Below are 20,480 nucleotides of genomic sequence, written 5' to 3'. Positions count from 1 at the left end.
CCATATAATAATGTATATAAGAATAAATGGAACTTCTTGTTTTTACCACAAAACAAACAGCGAAAGAAATGAAACACAAAGAAAGCAATGGTTGAATTGATATATATATATATATATATATATATTTTTTTTTAATTTATTTCTTCACCAAAAAAATTAATAAAATGTAATCCGTGACTATGTGCCCCCATATCGTGCCCTGACACGGCCAGAGCGATGGATGGATATGGTTCTTAACATATGACAATAATAAAAAGTTTAAAAAAAAGTTTGTTCTTCTGTACTGGGTGCAAAAAACTAAAACAATGAAGAGCTAAACATGACTGACGCCCATGACCCCGAATGGATTAATGGATCTGTTTGGTGCCATCGTTTTGACAAAATATAGTGAAAAAATGTGTGTAGTGTGAGTAATCCAGATGTGATGTACGCCTGCTAGCTGCCCCTAAGCACAGATTCTGGGGGTCTTCTGCTCTGTTTGACATAGACCCCGTGCTGTCACGTGATCCGCAGCGGGCAGCCACATAACGCGCGTGCTCAGCCACGGCTCATGCACATTCAGTGCGCCATCTGCCGGACACAAAGAATATTATCTTGCATCTACTAGTTAGGTCTGAGGAGTCATAGCAGCCGATTACCTATCTACAGAATTGCTGCAGTGCCATGAGGACGTCCGCGGCAGTTTTGTCTGGACTCTTCCGTGCCCCCACGTATCTGAATGTTGCCAGGTCACTATGCCCCCGCTTCGTCGCCACTCCGGACCAGCACAGAAGATGTGTTCATGTGTCTCCAGCTCTCTCCGCCAAGTCCCTGCTCCATAAATTCTCAACCAAATCTAAGTAAGCGGAGCGCCACCAGCTGGTGACAGTGAGTTACTACGGGTGGCATTATTATTTCCCTAATGTAGAGGGACATTATTGCAATCTGATTATTGTTCTTTTCGTATCCACAGAAAGAAGCCCTGGTATGACAGTTCATCCTTAATTAGGCCTGTAAGTATTGAACCAAGGCTACCAAAAGTCCCTCCAGAATAAGCAGTGCTCCTGAGCCTGGCCCCATAGAGACTGCTCTGTCAGTACTCACCTGTGACCTCAGCTTCTGTATTCAGTACACAGTTTATATGAAGTTCTGCTGAAAATGGTCTCTATAAATAATAACCTGGTCTGGAGGAGTCATCCGCAGCTTTTACTGCATGGTACATTGAAGCCATAGTATGATTGCATATACCTGTATGAGGGTTGTGGGCTAACAATCCTTACAGGTGATAGATTCAGTAAAACAGATTGTGGCCCTGAAACCCCCCCCCCCTTTCATATCTGAGCGCAGCATGATCCAAGGGCAGAGACCCTGATTCCATCGATGTATCGCTTACTAGCTGTTTACTGCAGTTCTGGCAAAATCACTGTTTATCTGCTGTAGAACAACCAGTTCTCTGCATAACCCCACCCACACCACCCAGTGGTAGTTTTCTGTGCATAGGCAGAAAGCTGTCAATCAGTGGTGGGGGCAGGGTTATACAGAGCTCATGAATATGGAGGACTACATGTCAGGTTTACTAGTCCTCTAGTGATAATCTCCTGCTGATAAAACAATGATATTATCAAAACTGCAGCAAGCAGCCCAGTATGTGTTACATCGCTGGAATCGGGGTCTCTGCCCTTACGTCATGCTGCTCTCGGATTAGGTTGCCAAAAAACGTTGGTGACAGATTCCCTTTAAAGTGGTTTGCTGGGAATAGGAAAAAAAATAATTAAAGGAATAAGTAAATTCCTAATACCTTCAATAAGCAAAACACATTAATTTTTTCTTGGGGAAATAATCACTGTAGAATTGTCTGCCATCCTGACACTGACAGAAACCTGTCCTAGAATGTTAGTAGGACGAATGCCTGCGAGCATGTGCAGTAGAAGCTCTGCGACTGTGACCAGGAGATGACCTGGTCCTATTGCACATGCCCCCAAGCACCTGTCCTACTAACATTTTAGGTTTCTGTCAGTGTAATAAGAATGTGGTTAAAATTATCATGATTTGCTTATTAAAATTATTTAGGTATTTTATTTATATACACTTTCCTTTTACTTATTTATTTCCATTCTCAAAGATAACCTTTACTTAAAAAAAAAAATATATATGAATCAGGAACATCTAATTCCAACACAACCCCTTCATCAAGACCGGCAAGAAACTTTCTGTTCTTGAAAAATTGGGACCACGGTCTTTTTGGGAAGAATTTTATCAGCATAGCACATCTAGAATTGGCACTCTGCCCACTCTTCTTTTCTGTAGCACTCCAAATTTGTAAGGTTGTGAGGGCATCTCCCATGTACAGCGCCCTCTTCAGGTCAACTGATTTTCAATTGGTTTCAGGTCTGGGCTCTGTTTTGCCTTTTCAAATCTTAGATCTTCTGCTGATGCCATTCTTTTGTTGATTTAGATGTATGCTTAGGGTTGCTGAGCACTTACACCTGGGTTTCTGTCTAAATCTCAGAAAAAATATGATTCAGACTAACCCCCTTGATGGAACCATTCACTGTAATAAGGCAATTGGGTTTTGGTATGGCCTTTTTCCCAGTGGTGTCCCATCTTTTTAGCCTTTTAGACATACATAAAAGTGCAGTCAACCACCGTTTTATGCACCTCTAGAAAGATGTACACTGCCAGAACAGAGGCTAGGCCAAGTCCAAAGTGTCCCATCTGCCTCATTACAGTAACTGGTTCTGTCTGAATCGCATATTGTGGAGATTTAGATGGATACTCTGACGTAAGTGCTCACTATAGAGCACAAGATAACGGTGACCTGAGCCTGAAAAGTGGTCCAAAATTGAATTTCTCTGAAAATGATACCAATAAAAACCTTTAACTTTTTGTGCAAAGAAATTGTCTCTCCACTCACTTCCAACATCTGTCAGTGGAAATGTAAGGAGTGTCTACCTTATTGGTAGCACACAGGTTCAGGAACAGCGATATGGCGTTCCCCATTCTCTTAACTCACTGGGATACGTTGAAGCATTTTAGTTAGTACCACATAAAAGTGATTTGTCAGATTTGATAGTGAAAACATGCTTCGGTGGGAAGGGGTTAAATTTCATGTTTTTCAGATCATTTCCCAATATTCTGTTTGTGAATCTCAGAGTATTCTGCCAGCAAGGTTACAGATATGGAGGGATGCGCGTAGATTTTGTTCATGGTCCTTTTTGTCCAGCTGCAAGATACTGAAACAAGCAACAAGTGTACTATAGAACTTCTTTGGCTCATGGATTTCTCAATGATCAGCTATCGAAGGGGAGTGCTTAGCATAGTATATGATGACCTATTGTTAGACATACAATTAGTGTTGAGCGAGTATGTTCCATTAACCCTTTCAGCGAGTATGCTCGGGCCGAGCTCCGAGTATTTACAGCTGCTCGATGATATGGTTGAATCGCTCCCGTGTACATGATTTGCAACTGTTTGACAGTTTTATTACATGTGAGGAATGTCTATTTCTTACACATTCCTCACATGTAATAAAGCTGTCAAACAGTCTCAAATCATGCACACGGAAGCAATTCAACCATATCACCGAGCAGCTGTAAATACTCGGTGCTCGCCCGAGCATACTCGGACAGAACATACTCGCTCAACACTACATACAATCAGCTACTAATCGGTGGGAGTTCATTTTAGAAAGTACAACTTACTACTGAAGTATATTACAATTTGTTCTTATTGTGTTGCCCTGCAGAATGATAAACCACATGGTTTAATGAGTTTGATGAAGGCACAACAGAAAGAAAATCGAGGAAATAATGCCCGGGTTAAGATTCTGAATTCGATCCTATACAAAGCATTGACGGGCCTCCTGAGCACTGCTGAAGTCTGTGAGCAAGTTTTTGATCTTCAAATTGAACTATCAAAGGTAATGTGTGGCCCTGTCATAAGTAGGCTTAACTAGTTCCTATCTTCTTAAAGGGGTCATCCAAGGTTTATGAATTAATGACCATCTTTAGAATACGTGATCAGTATGTACTGCGATTCAGTTCAGTAAGAGTTGGGATGCAAAATCTGAAACCGTCCCAAATATAGTGTATGGAGCTCTGCGGTTCCGACTCTATACTGGCCATTCTGCAAGCAACTAATCAGTGAGGCCCTGTCGCGGGTGTTGGACCCCCACTGCTTGACATTGATAAACATGTCCATTAGGATAGCTCATAAATATATATGTCCTGGACAAAGCTTTTAAAGGGGTTGTCTGGTTTCTCCTACTTCTAGTCACAAACTTGGTACCTCTCACTGGTCCTGTGCTAGCAATAGAGGTGAGTATGCAGCAACAGGTCCTGGAAAGTGTGTTTAAAAACAAAAAAATTTTATTATAAATTCATTAAAAGGCGAAAAAGAAAAAAAAAATGTTGTCACTGTTCTCGGGGACTGCACCCAGTTACCCCAGTAGATCGGACGTGTTTCAAACTAGGTGGTTCTTATTAATAGGGGTCAGCTGATTCTTACACCTGACATGTGCCCACAACAGCCGCGGGTGGAATCGTGATCCACCCGCGGCTGTTAACATGTTAAATGCCGCTGTCAATCTCTGACAGCGGCATTTAACATCGCCGCGCCGGAATCGCATCGGTGACCCCGTCACGTGATCGTGGGTCACCGATGCGTGGGCATGACAACCCTGGGTCTGCAGCAGACTCCAGTGGTTGTCATGAGCTGATTGCTATGAGCGCCACCTAGTGGTCGATGCTCATAGCACAGGACCATTTCTGCTACATAGAGGTGATCAGATGTAGCAGAAGCGATCAGGCAAGTGCTGCTTCTAGTCTTCTATGGAGATTATAGAAGCAAGCAAAAAGTGAAGGAAAAAAAAAATGTTTTTAAAAATATTAAAAAAAAAATATAAAAGTTTAAATCACCCCCCTTTCTCCCCATTCAAAATAAAATAATAAAAAAAAAAAAAAAACCCACATAGACATATTTGGTATCGCCGCGTTCAGAATCGCCCGATCTATCAAAATAAAAAAAGAATTAATTCGATCAGTAAATGGTGTAACCAGAAAAAAAATTCTAAACGCCAGAATTACATTTTTTGGTCGCCGCAACATGGCAATAAAATGCAATAACGGGCGATCAAAACATCGAATCTACCCGAAAATGGTATCAATAAAAACTTCAGCTCGGCGCGCAAAAAATAAGCCCTCACCCGGCCCCAGATCCTGAAAAATAGAGACGCTACGGGTCTTGGAAATTGGCACAAATTTTTTTTTTTTTTTAGCAAACTTTGGAATTTTTTTTTCACCACTTAAATAAAAAAGAACCTATGTTTGGTGTCTACGAACTCGTAATGACCTGGAGAATAATAATGGCAGGTCAGTTTTAGCATTCAGTGAACGTGGTTAAAAAAAAATTTAAAAAAACATCCGTGGTATTGCACTTTTTTTGCAATTTCACCGCACTTGGAATTTTTTTCCCGTACACAATATGGTAAAGCTAGTAATGGCGTTGAAAAGTACAACTCGTCCCCCCAAAAATAAGCCCTCACACGGCCATATTGACCAAAAAATATAAACGCTATGGCTCTGGGAACAAGGGGAGCAAAAAACGAAAATGCAAAAACTGAAAATCCCAGGGTTGCGAAGGGGTTAAAGAACTACTGCAGCACTTTTTTTTTTTTTTTTTTTTTTTTTTTTGAGCGGTGTTTTAAATGTAAGTCCCCTGCCCCCGATCATATACTCACCCTCCAGCTTCTTCACCGTTTTTCGGTGCCGCTCCAGTCCCCCCTCACCATTTTGTGACCGTAGCTTCTGACTGTCCAAAAGTCAGAAGCTACGTCACAAGCTTCAAATACAAGTCTGAGACCCAGAACAATGCTAAAACGAGGCCCTCATAGACTTGTATTGAAAAGTGACCTCCGTGCAGCTCCATGAAACACTGAAGCAGCCGGCAGGTCACTTTTTTAGCCGGAGACTGACAGGAGTGGTGGCGAAAACATGAAAACGCCGGAAGATGAATATCGGACAGATGGCAGGGGAATTACATTTACTGCACCACTCCAGCGGTGCTTTAAGTACTTTTTCAGGCAGAGGTCGTGTGCACATACTTCTAGGCATCAGGCACTAAACCAAGACCAATAAAACTGTTGAACCACTTGGATGCTATGGTAGATGTCTAAGGTGTTTGACAAAGAGAAGGGACTCCCAATTAAGCAAATGCAGAAATTAAAATATATATCACACTAAAATATTTAACCTTTCTTTCATTTGATATTTTTCCAACCTCCTTCAAATACGCAGTCATACACCCTTTACTTAAAAACATCCCTAAACCAGAGCTGCTCTGCTAACTACAGACCTTTCTCTAATTTTTCCTTCATTAGTAAACTTCTGTAAGGCTTGGTGTAATCCTCTATCGTTCAGGTAACTCTCTTCTTGATCCTTTACATCTGGTTTCCACTCTACATGCCACAGAAACTGCCCTTACTAAAGTTTCTAACGCAGGGCATGGCAATGATGAAAGTAGATGTGTACTGTACAACCTGTGTCCGTAATCAGTTTATACTATACAGTTTCATATTTTACTTCTTGATCCTTGTAGGTGTCTGTAACAGTGGACTTCTCAGTCTGTCGTGCTTATTGGGTAACTAGCGGAAATAAGGAAACTGATGTTCAGATTGAAACGGTTCTTCAGAACTATGCTCCTCGTTTTCGGTATTACATATTCATTTTCTATCATATATAGATATTGATTGATATGCCTTTTAAAGGGTATTCCCATCTCCAAGATCCTATCCCAATATGTAATAGGTGTAATAATAATAATAATATTAGCAAATACTTCCAATTAGAAATGTAGTATAGTTCTTCTGATTAGCTTTATCTCATGCCTCATGTGCAGGTATTGCAGGACCTTAGGTATCCATGGTTGCGACCACTGATATAGTGACAGCTAGTTGCTAGTGGTGGCAGCCGATCAGCTGTCTTCAGTGTCAACGGTAGTCGGAAGTGTTCAGTTGCATGCAGAGCTGCACAGCTCCATCAACCATACAGTGGCCAAAGCCGGGTAATGCACAATAGGGGGCTGATGTGCAATAGCCATCCACGACCACTATACCATTGACGGAAATGTGCAGCTCTGTGGCTGAGAACTTCTGGCCATTTGCAGCACTGCTGATCGGCGGGGGATGCTGGGTGCTGCACCGATCAGATACTGACGACCAATCCTAAGGATAGGCCTTCAGTGTTAAAGTCCCAGATGACCCCTTTAAACTTGGCCTGGAAAATCCTTTTAAAGGGAACATATCATGCTCTTTCATGCTGCTCAAATGGGCAGCATTATTCAGAGCCTGGCTCCACAGTCTCAGCCTAGTATATATTTTTTTTCTGAAACGCTCCTGCATTTCAGAGAGAGTATATACTTTGAAGATCTGGCCAGGGACCACAGCTGGAATTGAGACTGGTCTGGCTGCATCCACAGGTGGCTTTTCTCAACAGCAAAGCAGGTGATTGACAGGTGTCTGAAATAGTGAAGGGCCTGTCAATTCTAGTGCTGGGTGAAGCCGGCCGGGGGTGGCACCAGACTAGTCTAGTCTCTGGCTCTGGTCGATGGATCTTCAAAATATATTTTCTCTAAAATGCTGGAATGTTTTAGAGGGAAAAATACCTGCTGAAAATCTGTCTGGGCAACATGTCTGGTAAATCCTTTACGGATGGATGTGTATGTACTTTATTGTCCAAGGGCATGAAAATGCTAACACACAGGGGACAGATTTATGAAACTGCTTCAAAGAGAAACTTTGTTGCCCTTAGCATCTAATCACAGAGCTGCTTTCATTCCTGAAGAGCAGACTTCCCTTGTAAACATTTGTTTCATGAATTTCCACCGTGGACTGTTTAGTTGCAGTTTAATAATGAAGCTGTTCTGCATCTGAAGTAAAACGTTTTAATTTGCTTTTCAGGCATCTCCTTATAACTCATCAAGTTCTCGGAAATGTCCCAACGATTGTGTTTTTAAAGGACCAAGAATGTGCTAGAAGACAAGAGGTATGTATTGAGTATAGGAGATTAAGAGAATAACAATTTTAATGCCTTCCAGCCACAGGAAACTTTAGTTTTTGGACTTTTATTTTTTCCTCCTCTTCCTCCAAGAGTCAGAACTTTTTTTATTCTTCCATGGTATGAGGACTAGTTTTTTTGCGGGACGAGTTGTATCTTTGTCACCATTCATTTTACCATGTAAAGTACTGGAAACAAAAATTCCAAGTGCAGTGAAATAGCTTTAAAAAAATGCAAATACACCATTATTTTTTTTCTGGGTTTTAATTTCAGAGCGTTTATTGTGGCAGCGTGATTCTCCAGGTCGGTACAATTACAGCAAAGATTATATTTTTATTTATTTTATTTTTTTATTTTTAGTTGCGGAAAAAAAATCTGATTTTCTGAGACCTTTTAACTTTGTTTTCTGTTGATGAAGTGGTGTGAGAACTTCCTTTTAGCATGGAAAATTGACTGTACCCTTTGGGGTTTACATTATGTTACGATCACTTCGTGTTCCTTTTTTTTGTGGAAGTATAGCGACCAATAAAAAAAACAACCCGCGATTCTGGCTTTTTTTAATTTTTGTTAGTCTGTATGTTGCTCATGTGGATTTTTTCCACTTAATATCCCGTGTGGATGTATCCTGATTTTGTTTGCGATTGTTCACTAGTCATGCTTTTGCTGTGAGAAAACAGTGTTCTCATTAATTTTGCTGGTACGGTATATTTCTGAGATCTCATGCACATGCTGCTTATTTTTTCCTTACAGATTTGAAGTATTTTCAATACTGCAGCATGTCAATTCTTTCACTGTTTTTGCAGCGCTTTTCATCCATTTGAAAGAATTGGAGGGAATGCATCAAAAAATGTGGCAAAAACACTTGTATTTTACTCAGCATTTTTCCTGCCAACACTTCAGTATTTGCAGCAGATTTTTCTACAAATCCTGAACGTGTGCACATACCCTTAGTCGCATGATACCCATGTAGATTTAGCCTTGTTGATATCACCAAGGCAGCCTCGGAGCAGGCCGTGAAAAAACATGTACAATACTGCGACATTTTGGAAATCACAAGGAGAGAAAAACAAAACTGGGAAAATATTAGAAAACAACATTATTTTCAATATGAAGTTTTTTTGTAATACATATTTTAAGTTAAATAACCTTATGATACAATATCTTTTTTTTTTTTATCAACAGGCCCAAAAAGCCACATTTGAAATGTTCGTTCAATAATAATACTTTATATTATTTTGTTTTATAATGTTAACTCTTTCATAAGTGTAGATGTGAAATACTGATTTTTATTTTTTTCTCTCGCATATATAGATTGAAGACTTATTGGCAACTCTAGATTTTGGAGAAAATAATGCCTCTACTTTCAAAAGCGATGATATACCCAGGTACTACTGTTAATGCTTTATTATTTTAATGTTTATTCAGTCATAACAGTGAGATAATTAGACAGATGTACTGTAATATGTGTCTTTAGATTTATTTTATAAATTATTTAATAAGAATTTCAATTGTCCCTTAAAGGGATTGTTCACTACTTGGACAACCCCTTCTGATTCCCCATGTTTGGCCCCGTTAAAAAAAAACAAACAAACAAACTAAAAAATAAAACGTTTACTTGCCTCCCATGCCGGTGCTGTTCCAGCACTTGATCTCCCTCGGCTCAGGTGAGGTTTTTATGTCACGCGATCCCTGCGCCCAATCAGTGCCAGCTTCACTGTCCTAGTCTTCGGACGTATGAGTAATTAACAGGAAACGAGCAGCCAGCCACAACGTTCACTTCCTATTGATTACTTATATGTCTGAAGGCAGGGACAGTGAAGCCAACGCAGGGCTTTCTTTATCGCTTCATTGGGGGACACAGGACCATGGGTGTATGCTGTTGTCACGAGGAGGTTGACACTAGGCGAAAAAAGCTCCTCCTCCGCAGTATACACCCGCCTACAGGCACCAAGCTCACCAGTTTAAGCTTAGTGTCTGTAGGAGGTAGACCTGGATCCTACTGATCCAACCCTGTTGTGTTTTATTAATGTTTTCTTCTTTATTTTTCAGATACAGCTCTTCAGGGCTAACAGGGAACACTGCGTCCCCTATTATCCCCATTCTCAAGCAACGGAGAGAGCAGTGTGGCATTTCCCACATCGCCCACTCTCGGACCCGCTGGGCAGGACCTATCCCCTGTCACCTTCGGGTGTCTCAGGGTGATTCTTGGTGGTCAGTCCTTGCCCATTCCCCACCCCAGCCCCCTCCTCGGAGCGGCCTGGGAGGGAGACGGTGGTCACTACAGTGACCTTCCCCCAGATTCTGGGGTTGACACCATCTCCTGCACTGTCCAGGACTGGTCAGTGTGTGAAGGAGGAAGAGCCAGGATCCCCCCTATCCTCGGAGGACCTCCTGTGTACATCCTCAGAGGGAAAGAGGAAGAAGAGTCATCGGGAAAGGTTACCCTCCCTGCTGCCTCCTCAGTCCCAGGTCCCTCACATCTCACGGGCCCCGTAAATCCTGGGATAATAATGGGGGCATCACATTTCCCCACCGACTCTTACTTACAGCAGAGCTTGGCCACGCCCCCTCTCCTCACAGACATCGGGAAGCGAACCGGGGGCCTCGGACTCACAATAGCATGGCGTCCCCCTCAGCATGGCGTCCCCCACAGCCCCCCCCCCCCTTCTCTGTCCCTTTTTGCGCGGCATTTCTGCACGCGCTTTCTCTGTCGGGGGGCGGTTCGGGGTGGGCATTACTCTTTCCGGCGGGTATGCGCCCCTCCCGAAAACCGGCCAATCAGGACCGAGGAGCAATTTAACGCTTTCGTCACGCCCACTTTTATCCCGGGGGCCTGTCAGCGGCCGAGTTCTTAAACCCGCCTCCATCCCTTCTGCCTATTGGAGCATTAGCTCCCCTAGCTCGCTCAGGGCAGCACGCTCCGCTCCGGCTCCGCCCCTCTACGCTGCTCTCTGTCTGGCTCCGGCAGCATCATTCTGTGACTGCCTCATCATCGCAGCCCTGCTCCTGTCTCCGCGGCTCCGGACTTTCCGACGGGGGATACGGGACCGTGCCTATTACAGACCGGGTAGGCCCTACTCTGCCACTTCCACACACCATAGGCTCCCTCTTCTGCAGTATTCCTGGTTAGGCACATATGCCTAATCCCAGGGAGCTTTCTGTCCTACCCACTCACACAGTCACATATTACGCCTGTGCTCTTTGCCTTCTGCTCGACCTGCAAGCCTCCCAGCATGCTGGCTCCCCAAGCCCACCCCCCCTCCCTCCGGAGTGGGCTGTTGCTATGTCCCAGTCTGTCTCTGACCTCACCAAGGTATCTAAATCTCTGGTGCAGGTCCTAGAACGTTTGCCCATGCTATCCACGGCCACCAGTGCTCCGAACGTTCCAACGGACGATTCGCAGGCACGAGGGCACGTTCTCAGAAACAGACTCACACAAGCTCATCCTCCAGCTCTCCAGACTCCGAATTGCTCCATGCATCTCACACCTCTTCCCCAGAGGTCGCTCCGGAATTAGACACGGATTCAGATTCTGATCCTGGATCCGACACGAACCAATATTCTAGAGTCCAGGACATGGTTGACCGCCTTATATCGGCCGTCAATCAGACTCTGCATGTTAAAGAGGACGAGAGCCTTTCTCAGGACTACTCCCTTTCCTTCAAGAGAATCAAGCGCCCGGCACGCACTTTGTCTAATCATTCAGAATTTGATGGTGTCTTTCAGAAACAATGGGAGCATCCTGAGAAGCGCTTCACTGGAAAGAAACAGTTAGATATGCTATACCCCGCTACCTCGTCAGCAGATGGACGGAGTCCACTTCTGTGGATCCTCCTGTCTCTCGGCTAAGACGGTACTGTCCCTTCCAGACGGTTCTTCCCTCAAGGACACTACGGATAGACAGGTTGAGGCCTTGGCTAAGTCAGCCTTCGAGGCCGCTGGCACCTCCCTTTGTCCTTCTTCGCCTCAACTTGGGTATCAAAAGCAGTCTCCGCATGGGCCAAACAGCTGAGGCAGGGCATCCTCACCGGGGCTTCCCCAGACGATCTGGCTGACCTAGCGGATCAGATCGCCCACGCAGGGAAATAACTTCTCATGGCGTCCCTTGACGCCGCTACCTGTTCAGCCCTCGTCTCCAGCAATATCATCGCCATACGTAGGATTCTTTGGCTGAAGGCTTGGAACGCCAACCCGGCTTCCAAGAAATCACTAACAAATCTCCCTTTTCAGGGCTCCAGACTATTTGGGTCTAAATTAGACCAGATCATCTCCGATGCCACTGGGGGCAAGAGCACTTCTCTTCCTCAGCCGAGACCTAATCGCCCCTTTCCTAGGAAACGTTACCTTCAGTTTCGGTCCTTTCGCTGGTTCGCTCAACCAGGACCGTACCCCAGCGCAGCAGGACAAACGTAAGCCTACCTTTAGGCCCACTCCCAACTGGCGCGCAAAGAGTCGCTCTTCCAAGCCCTCTGGCTCCCGATCACGATCCAACAGATTTTCCTCAGCATGACGGGTCACCCCCACCTGGGTTTTCTCCCAGGGTGGGCAGCCGTCTACTTCTGTTCCGAGACCCTTAGGTATCGGCAATAGAGGATGCCTGGGTCAAGGAGATAGTGACCTCAGGCTACAAGATCGAGTTCAACGCCATACCAAGAACATGATTTCTCAGGTCCCGCCACTCGCATCCATCTCTACTTCCCGGTTTCCTTCAGGCCATTGCCTCCCTTCTGCGCTCAGGAGTCATAGTTCCAGTCCCCCTTCAAGAAAGGTGTTCGGGTTTCTACTCAAATCTTTTCGTTGTTCCAAAAAAGGACCGCTCACTACGTCCGATCTTAGACCTCAAACAACTAAACCGACAGATACGTGTACGGCACTTCAGAATGGAGTCCCTCAGGTCGGTAATCGCCTCGATGGAGGCCAGGGAATACCTATGTTCAGTGGATATTCAGGATGCGTATCTTCATATCCCAATCTGCGCACCACATCAGAAGTTCCTTCGATTTGCCTTCCAGAACGCACATTACCAGTTCACTTCTTTCCCCTTCGGGCTTGCCTCCGCCCCGAGGGTTTTCACAAAGGTAATGGCGACGGTCATGGCCATTCTTCGAGCCAGGGGGATTGTAATTATCCCCTACCTCGTCGACCTAATGATCAAGGGTCCCACGTTCAGGGACTGCCTCCACAGTCTCCAGATCACCCTGAACACGCTTTCTCGGTTAGGCTGGCTGATCAACACAGACAAATCCTCCCTGGCCCGTCTCAGTGCTTAACCTTTCTAGGGATGCAGTTGGACATGACCCATGCCCGGGTCGTACTCCCGAGGGAGAAGATAATCTCCGTCGGGGATTCACCTTCTCTCCGACTCAAATCCACGCCGTCTTCGCCTGTGCATGAGTGTCTTGGGAAAAATGGTGGCAGCTATGGAAGCTGTCCTGTTTGCCCAGTTCCATACCCGGCCTCTTCAACTGGCCCTTCTGTCGGCATGGGACAAGAACCCGTCGTCTCTAGATCAACGCATCAGGTTACCTCTTCATGTGAGAAGGTCATTAATGTGGTGGACTCGTCCTTCTTCCTTCAGACCCAGGAGGTCATTCCTACCCCTTCGCTGGCAGGTGGTCACGACCGATGCCAGCCTCATCGGTTGGGGGGCAGTCTTCCTCCACCACACAGCGCAGGGCCGTTGGAGTCTTCACGAAGCCTCCCTATCGATCAATATATTGGAGATAAGGGCAATTTACCTGGCGTTGCGTCACTGGCAGGACATTCTTACAGGGTTCCCAGTCCGCGTACAATTGGACAACGCCACGGCGGTGGCGTACATAAACCGTCAGGGAGGAACGTGCAGCAAGTCCGTCTTAAAAGAGGTGACGAGTGCTAGTTTGGGCCGAGAACACTGTTCTGGCAATATCAGCAGTACACATCCCGGGGGTCGACAATTGGGCGGCCGACTTCCTCAGTCGGCAGGGCCTTGCCTCAGGAGAATGGTCTCTCCATCCCGAGGTATTCCATCAGATATGCTCACGATGGGGCACGCCGGACGTCGACCTCATAGCGTCTCGGTTAAACCACAAGGTTCCATCCTTCGTAGCCCGGTCCCGCGATCCCCTTGCAATTGCTCAAGACGCGCTAGTCATCTCATGGTCTCAGTTCCAGCTGCCCTATCTCTTTCCCCCTCTACCATTGATCCCTCGGGTCGTCAAAAAGATCAAGACAGAAGGAGTACTGGTAATTCTGATAGCCCCGGATTGGCCCAGACGCGTCTGGTACGCAGATCTAGTAAACCTGCTCGTCGACTCCCCCTGGAGACTACCGGACCGTCCGGACCTCCTGTCTCAGGGACCTATTCTTCATCAGAGTTCTCGTTCTCTGAATTTAATGGCATGGCCGTTGAGGCTGCAGTGTTGAGGAAGGCGGGTTTTGCGGACAACGTCATCCAGACCCTAATTAGTGCCAGGAAACTCGCAACCTCGCGCATTTTACCACAGAACCTGGAGAGCCTTTTTTCGTCACTGCGAGAAGGATCGGCTAGCTCCCATGTCCTTTTCGCTACCGGTCATTTTGGCTTTCCTTCAGTCTGGCCTGGAGGCGGGACTCTCTCTAAGCACTCTCAAAGGCCAAGTTTCGGCCTTGTCCATTCTATTCCAGCGTAACTTGGCTTTCCGTCCTCAGGTCAAGACGTTTCTGCAAGGGGTAGCTCACCTGGTGCCACCTTATCGTCCCCCGGTGGATCCATGGGACCTTAACATGGTCCTGAGCGTCTTTCAACAGCCCTCTTTTGAACCCATTCGGGACATCTCGGCTTCTCTTCTCTCCTGGAAGGTGTTTTTTCTGGTGGCTGTTACCTCTATTAGGAGGGTTGCAGAGCTCGCAGCCCTCTCTTGTCGGTCGCCTTTTCTGGTCTTCCATCAAGACTAGGTAGTGCTCAGGCCAGTGCCTTCCTTTTTGCCAAAAGTAGTCTCCTCTTTCCACATCAATGAGGACATTGTTTTGCCTTCCTTCTGCCTGACCCCAGTGCACCCTCGGGAGAAATCCCTGCACAATCTGGATCTGGTCAGAGCTCTACGTGTGTACCTTTCTAGAACGGCTTCCCTTCGGCGTTCGGATGCCCTGTTTGTCATTCCTGAGGGGCGTCGCAAGGGTCTCCCTGCTTCCAAGTCAACCATAGCCCGTTGGATACGTTCGACCAATTTGGAGGCATATCGCGTCTCGGACAAATCTCCCCCTCTGGGGGTAAAGGCTCACTCCATCCGGGCGGTGGGGGCCTCTTGGGCTGTTCGCCCTCAGGCTTCAGCTTCTCAGATCTGTAAGGCCGCAACATGGTCTTCACTCCACACCTTTTCAAGGTTTTACAAGGTCCACACTTATTCATCGGCTGATGCCAGTCTTGGACGGAAGGTTCTGCAGGCAGCGGTTGCCTGCAGTCAGACCTAGTCTGTGGCTACCTTTTTTTGTTCTCCACCCTAGGGACTGCTTTTGGACGTCCCATGGTCCTGTGTCCCCCAATGAAGCGATAAAGAAAGAGGGATTTTTGGTACTCACCGTAAAATATCTTTCTTGGAGCCTTCATTGGGGGACACGGCACCCTCCCTGATTTTGGGCATAGGTACAGTGGGCCCTGTTGGGCATCTAATTTAGTTTTCACGGTTGTGCCCCGTTGGGCATTGCATAGTTAATTGTTTTTAAGATCCTCCTACTGCTTTAGCCACTAACTGGTGAGCTTGGTGCCTGTAGGCGGGTGTATAGTGCGGAGGAGGAGCTTTTTTCTTTTTTTGCCTAGTGTCAACCTCCTAGTGACAACAGCATACACCCATGGTCCTGTGTCCCCCAATGAAGGCTCCAAGAAAGAGATTTTACGGTGAGTACCAAAAATCTCTCTTTTGTGACTTAACCTCACGTGAGCCGAGGGAGAGCGAATGCAGATACCGCTGGAACAGCACTGGAGGTGAAGATCAACTTTTTTTATATCAACTTATCCTCTATATTTTAGATAACTTGCTGATCTCTGGAGGTCCCATCACTGAGACCACCAGTGAACCCAAGAACTAGGCTCTACAGTTCCATCTTGAAAGAAGCAGACTTGCGCATGCTCAACCTCTGCTCTATTGATTGTCTGTGGCACTGCTGGAGAAAGCAGAGTTCTCACAATGATTGGAGCTTAGGTCGAGTTCCTCTGCTACACTCAAGACAGCGCTGCAGAACCCCGTTATTGTGGTTCCAGGGGTCCCAATGTTTGGGCCCCCAGTAATCCTATGTATAGGGGATGACCTATTTTTAGGAATATCCCTTTTAAAGGGAACCTGTCAGCTGACACATGCTTCCCAAACAGTGGGCGGTATGTATTAGCCCCTGGCTGTGTTATTACAGCCATGTATGTTTTACTCGGCTGTGAAAAGCTGCGGCATGTCAGAGAAAAACATACTTTTAATCACCGCCAGGGACCGAGCCATGCTATTGACTAGTTGTAATGGTGGGTTCCCGGCGGCTTCTCCCCGCCTGCTGACAGTGACTGGCAAGCCTCTGCCTGCATGCGCTTATACGCAGTGGCTTGCCAGTCACTGTCAGGCAGAGAGAAGCCGCCGGAGACCCGCCTGTACGACTATTCGGAAGTGCGGCTATGTCCACGGCACTGATTAAAAGTACCGTATGTTTCCCTTCTGAAATGCTGCAGCGTTTCAGAGTAAAACATACATGGCTGTGATAATACAGCTGGGATCTGATACATGCTGCCCATAGTTTGGGCAGCATGTATCAGCTGACTGGTTCCATTTTAGCTTTAGTATCCTCAGGTTACAATATTTTCAGCATACTGTGGTGTTTCCTGGGCCATTGTTACTTGAAACAACATACAACTACCCTATGGCGCTGCCTATTGGAGGTATGTAGTATGTGCATTTGGTTGTAGGACCCGTTAAACTAGTCTAATGGTGCCTTGTCATAAGACAGTACAATAGCACATGCTTTGTGCTTCTTTCTGTACCTATGTTAGCTCAGACTGTTCATTTGGACACCAAGGTGAGGGTGGCTTCATTTTTATTTTTCTGGTACTGTCTGGGTACAGGCAGTCCCCTACTTGCCTACGATCCCTAGTTACAAACGTCAAATGTTTTTTTTAAAAAAAAACAAAAAAAAAAACTCTTCTCTCCGCCCGCCCGCCCACCCCACTGCTTACCGTCTGATCCTTTTCTTTCTGACATCACACACTGCATCTCCGGCCTCTTTACTGTAGGCGAGATTTTCCGGCCGTTAGAGACCTCAGGAGTCACTAAATGTTGTAAGGTTCTTGCATCTAGACATGCAACGTTGCCGGATTTTCTGGTCTATGGTGAAGAGGTTGGAGATGCAGCATGTGCTGGCGTAAAGAAGAGGACCAGTCGGTGGACATTAGGCAAGCCAGAGAAGTAAGCGATGAGGTGAATATTTGTGTTTTTGTTTTTTTTTTTACTAACACCTCTCTGACTTCCCCACTGCTCTCTACCCACCGTCTTTCCACATCCAGGCCACTGCGCATCTTTTGCTGGCCCTGGACAAACTTGCATTCAAATTCGGATTCGCAAACCTACAGAACCTATCTAGTTTGTAATTCAGGGTATTATACAAGATCTTTTTAAGAAGCTCCTGTCTTTCACATAGAAAGTGATTCACAGCTTTCAGCAGCTGTTCCTGGCTTTGAGAAGATTTGCTATATCTATAAATCTCTGTCCCTGCATATCCGCTTATTTTTTTTATATATAGAATTTATTTTTTGTTGACCTTTGAGACAAATATTAGTTTTCCATAAAGTTGTCATCTCAGGTTACAAAGGTTTCAACTTACTATGGTAATTCAAGGCTGAATTAATATTGTAATTTTATATTGTAAATGTACTTTATATTATACATTTAGCCAGATGGTTACTTATTGCACTAATACATTATAATTCGGCTAACTTAAAAGCCATTTTTTAATGCCTTTTCATTTTGCTATAGGGCAATGTTCATGTTATTGTGCAAGCCATAAATAGTGGGTGTCTGCTGTAATATGCAGCTGATAACTCTGATCGCCCTTATTAATCCCCCTTAGTTGCTGCTGTGCAGTGTTGTTTCCAATAAAGTAGTTTAACAACTGTCCATAAATTCCTAGACAGTTCGTAAAAATTAGGTACTTTTTTTCCAGTGTCTGTAATCTGTGATTTTTCTTTTGCGGCCAATACTACTTGAGCAGATCATTGTAATTAAGATGCCGACCGTGCATGTGTTTTCAAAGTGGCGAGGGGGAATAAAGTACTACCAGACAACATAGCTTGCGCGTTTTCTTGTTACACTAACCCAGCACTGCTGCATTATTTACTAAGCAATTTCCAAACTAACCTCTTGGTATATAATAAATATATATATATATATAATCTCATATACACTGTAAAAATGGAATCCAAAAAATAGTGTCAGAATTGCATTTTCTTTTTCACCATTTCACATGGCTTGGATTTATTTTTTCCTGCTCAGAGCTGTGAAAAAAAGTTTTTCAATCCAGCAAAGTGAAATAAAAGCAAAAATACTTAATCATGATTTTATTAAAATAGTAGCATAGGTATAAAAATATATCTGACACGTTTCTAGTCTAACTGACTCTTAATCATAGATATAGTTCTTAATCTGCAATTAGAAATCAGCTAGACTCGAAACGCGTCGGATGTATTTTTTTATGCCGATGCTACTATTTTAATGAAGTCATAATAAAGTATTTTTACTTTTAATTCGCGTTGCTGGATTGAAAAGCCTCTTTTGACAACTTTGAACAAAGCTGCTTGGTTCCTCACAATCTTTATCCATGCATAGCGGAGTGGTTTGCCCAGGAAACCAGGCTGAACAACATACATGGATGGGGTGAGCTGTATCTACAAACTCTTTTTCCCTTTCTTTAAGTTCATTAATATTAATAATTTATAGTTTTGAATGACACTGTCACAAAATAAGCCCTCATATGGCTTTGTAGACGCAAAATTAAAAGTTATAACTCTTAGAAGAAGAGGAGGAAAATAAAGGTACACAAATGAAACCTCACCTAGTCATTTAGGGGTTAAAAATATTATAGAATTGCTTGATCACCAATTCCAATGTATATTTATTTAAGTCCTTCTCTTACCAAGAGCATCATACAGTGTGTGCCTCTATGTGGAATATAAATTCCCTGCTGTTGCCCTAACTTATGAGAATTGAACCCTAAATCAATGTAGAATAGATCTCGGGTACAATTGCCGACAATAACAAAATAAATTCCTACTTTTTTTTGTATTTGATATATATTTCATTTGTTTCAGTAAACTGGATTCTTCATCTGTAGCCGAAGTGAGGATGACCCCTCCTCCTAATATGTTTGGAATTGACCATGTAGAATTTAACAAGAAAATTGCAGAGTACAAGAAAAGAATGAAGGAGAAGCAAGTAGAAACGATGGCTACTGAATTCTCACAGCAGCAACAGGAACAGCTTGCAGAGATTAAAAAGCAAAAACTGCTAAAGAAAAAAATGAAAAAGCAAAGGTGGGCAGAACCTAGTCGCGTGGACCCACAGGACTATTTATTGGCGTTAGACCATGACTTGTACTCTGACAATCAAGAGGAATATGATACTAAACTGGAGGAGGAAATGCAGGAGGAAGAAGATGATGGGAGCAAGTTAAATTAAGCCAGTTTATTTCTATATAAATATGTTTTGATAATATCCATACTTCTGATGTACATTACTAAAGCACTTGTTAATTATTCTAGAATTTGAGATGAGCCAATTTCTAAGATCCTTGTTAAAAGGAATCTGTCACCCCCTGGAACGTACAGTACAGACCAAAAGTTTGGACACACCTTCTCATTTAAAGATTTTTCTGTATTTTCATGACTATCAAAATTGTACATTCACACTGAAGGCATCAAAACTATGAATTAACACGTGGAATTATATACTTAACAAAAAAGTGTGAAACAACTGAAAATATGTCTTATATTCTAAGTTCTTCAAAGTAGCCACCTTTTGCTTTGATGACTGCTTTGCACACTCTTGGCATTCTCTTGATGAGCTTCAAGAGGTAGTCACTGGAAATGGTTTTCACTTCACAGGTGTGCCCTGTCAGGTTTAATAAGTGGGATTTCTTGCCTTATAAATGGGGTTGAGACCATTAGTTGTGTTGTGCAGAAGTCAGGTGGATACACAGCTGATAGTCCTACTGAATAGACTGTTAGCTGCTTTTTTCTTGCCATAATACAAATTCTAAGTAAAGAAAAACGAGTGGACATCATTACTATAAGAAATGAAGGCCAATCAGTCCGAAAAATTGGGCAGACTTTGAAAGTGTCCCCAAGTGCAGTTGCAAAAACCATCAAGCGCTACAAAGAAACTGGCTCACATGAGGACCGCCCCAGGAAAGGAAGACCAAGAGTCACCTCTGCTTCTGAGGATAAGTTTATCCGAGTCACCAGCC

General features: G+C 44.4%; 1 protein-coding gene across 1 annotated transcript; it reads left to right on the top strand.

Annotated features, from left to right (window-relative positions):
• Nucleotides 1–596: 596 nt before the first annotated feature.
• On the top strand, nt 597–19,727 carry RBFA (ribosome binding factor A). The gene is made up of 7 exons (XM_073676694.1): nt 597–839; nt 953–992; nt 3,725–3,898; nt 6,574–6,686; nt 7,934–8,018; nt 9,342–9,415; nt 19,327–19,727. Exons 1-7 carry the CDS (start codon nt 664–666, stop codon nt 19,691–19,693), a joined length of 1,029 nt encoding a protein of 342 aa, XP_073532795.1. The 5' UTR covers nt 597–663; the 3' UTR covers nt 19,694–19,727.
• Nucleotides 19,728–20,480: the final 753 nt, after the last annotated feature.

Source organism: Phyllobates terribilis, unplaced genomic scaffold (genome assembly GCF_046119375.1).
Source record: "Phyllobates terribilis strain yellow unplaced genomic scaffold, ASM4611937v1 Scaffold_4__5_contigs__length_816908805, whole genome shotgun sequence".
Lineage (NCBI taxonomy): Eukaryota > Metazoa > Chordata > Amphibia > Anura > Dendrobatidae > Phyllobates > Phyllobates terribilis.
The sequence above is the reverse complement of the archived record's forward strand: the minus strand, read 5'-3'. Positions and strand labels throughout refer to the sequence as shown.

Excerpts from the sequence above, each read along its gene's own strand:
- RBFA (XM_073676694.1), top strand. The coding sequence starts at position 664 with ATGAGGACGTCCGCGGCAGTTTTGTCTGGACTCTTCCGTGCCCCCACG. Across the intron at positions 8,019-9,341 it reads AATGTGCTAGAAGACAAGAG|ATTGAAGACTTATTGGCAAC; the intron begins GTATGTATTGAG and ends TCGCATATATAG. Across the intron at positions 9,416-19,326 it reads AAAAGCGATGATATACCCAG|TAAACTGGATTCTTCATCTG; the intron begins GTACTACTGTTA and ends CATTTGTTTCAG.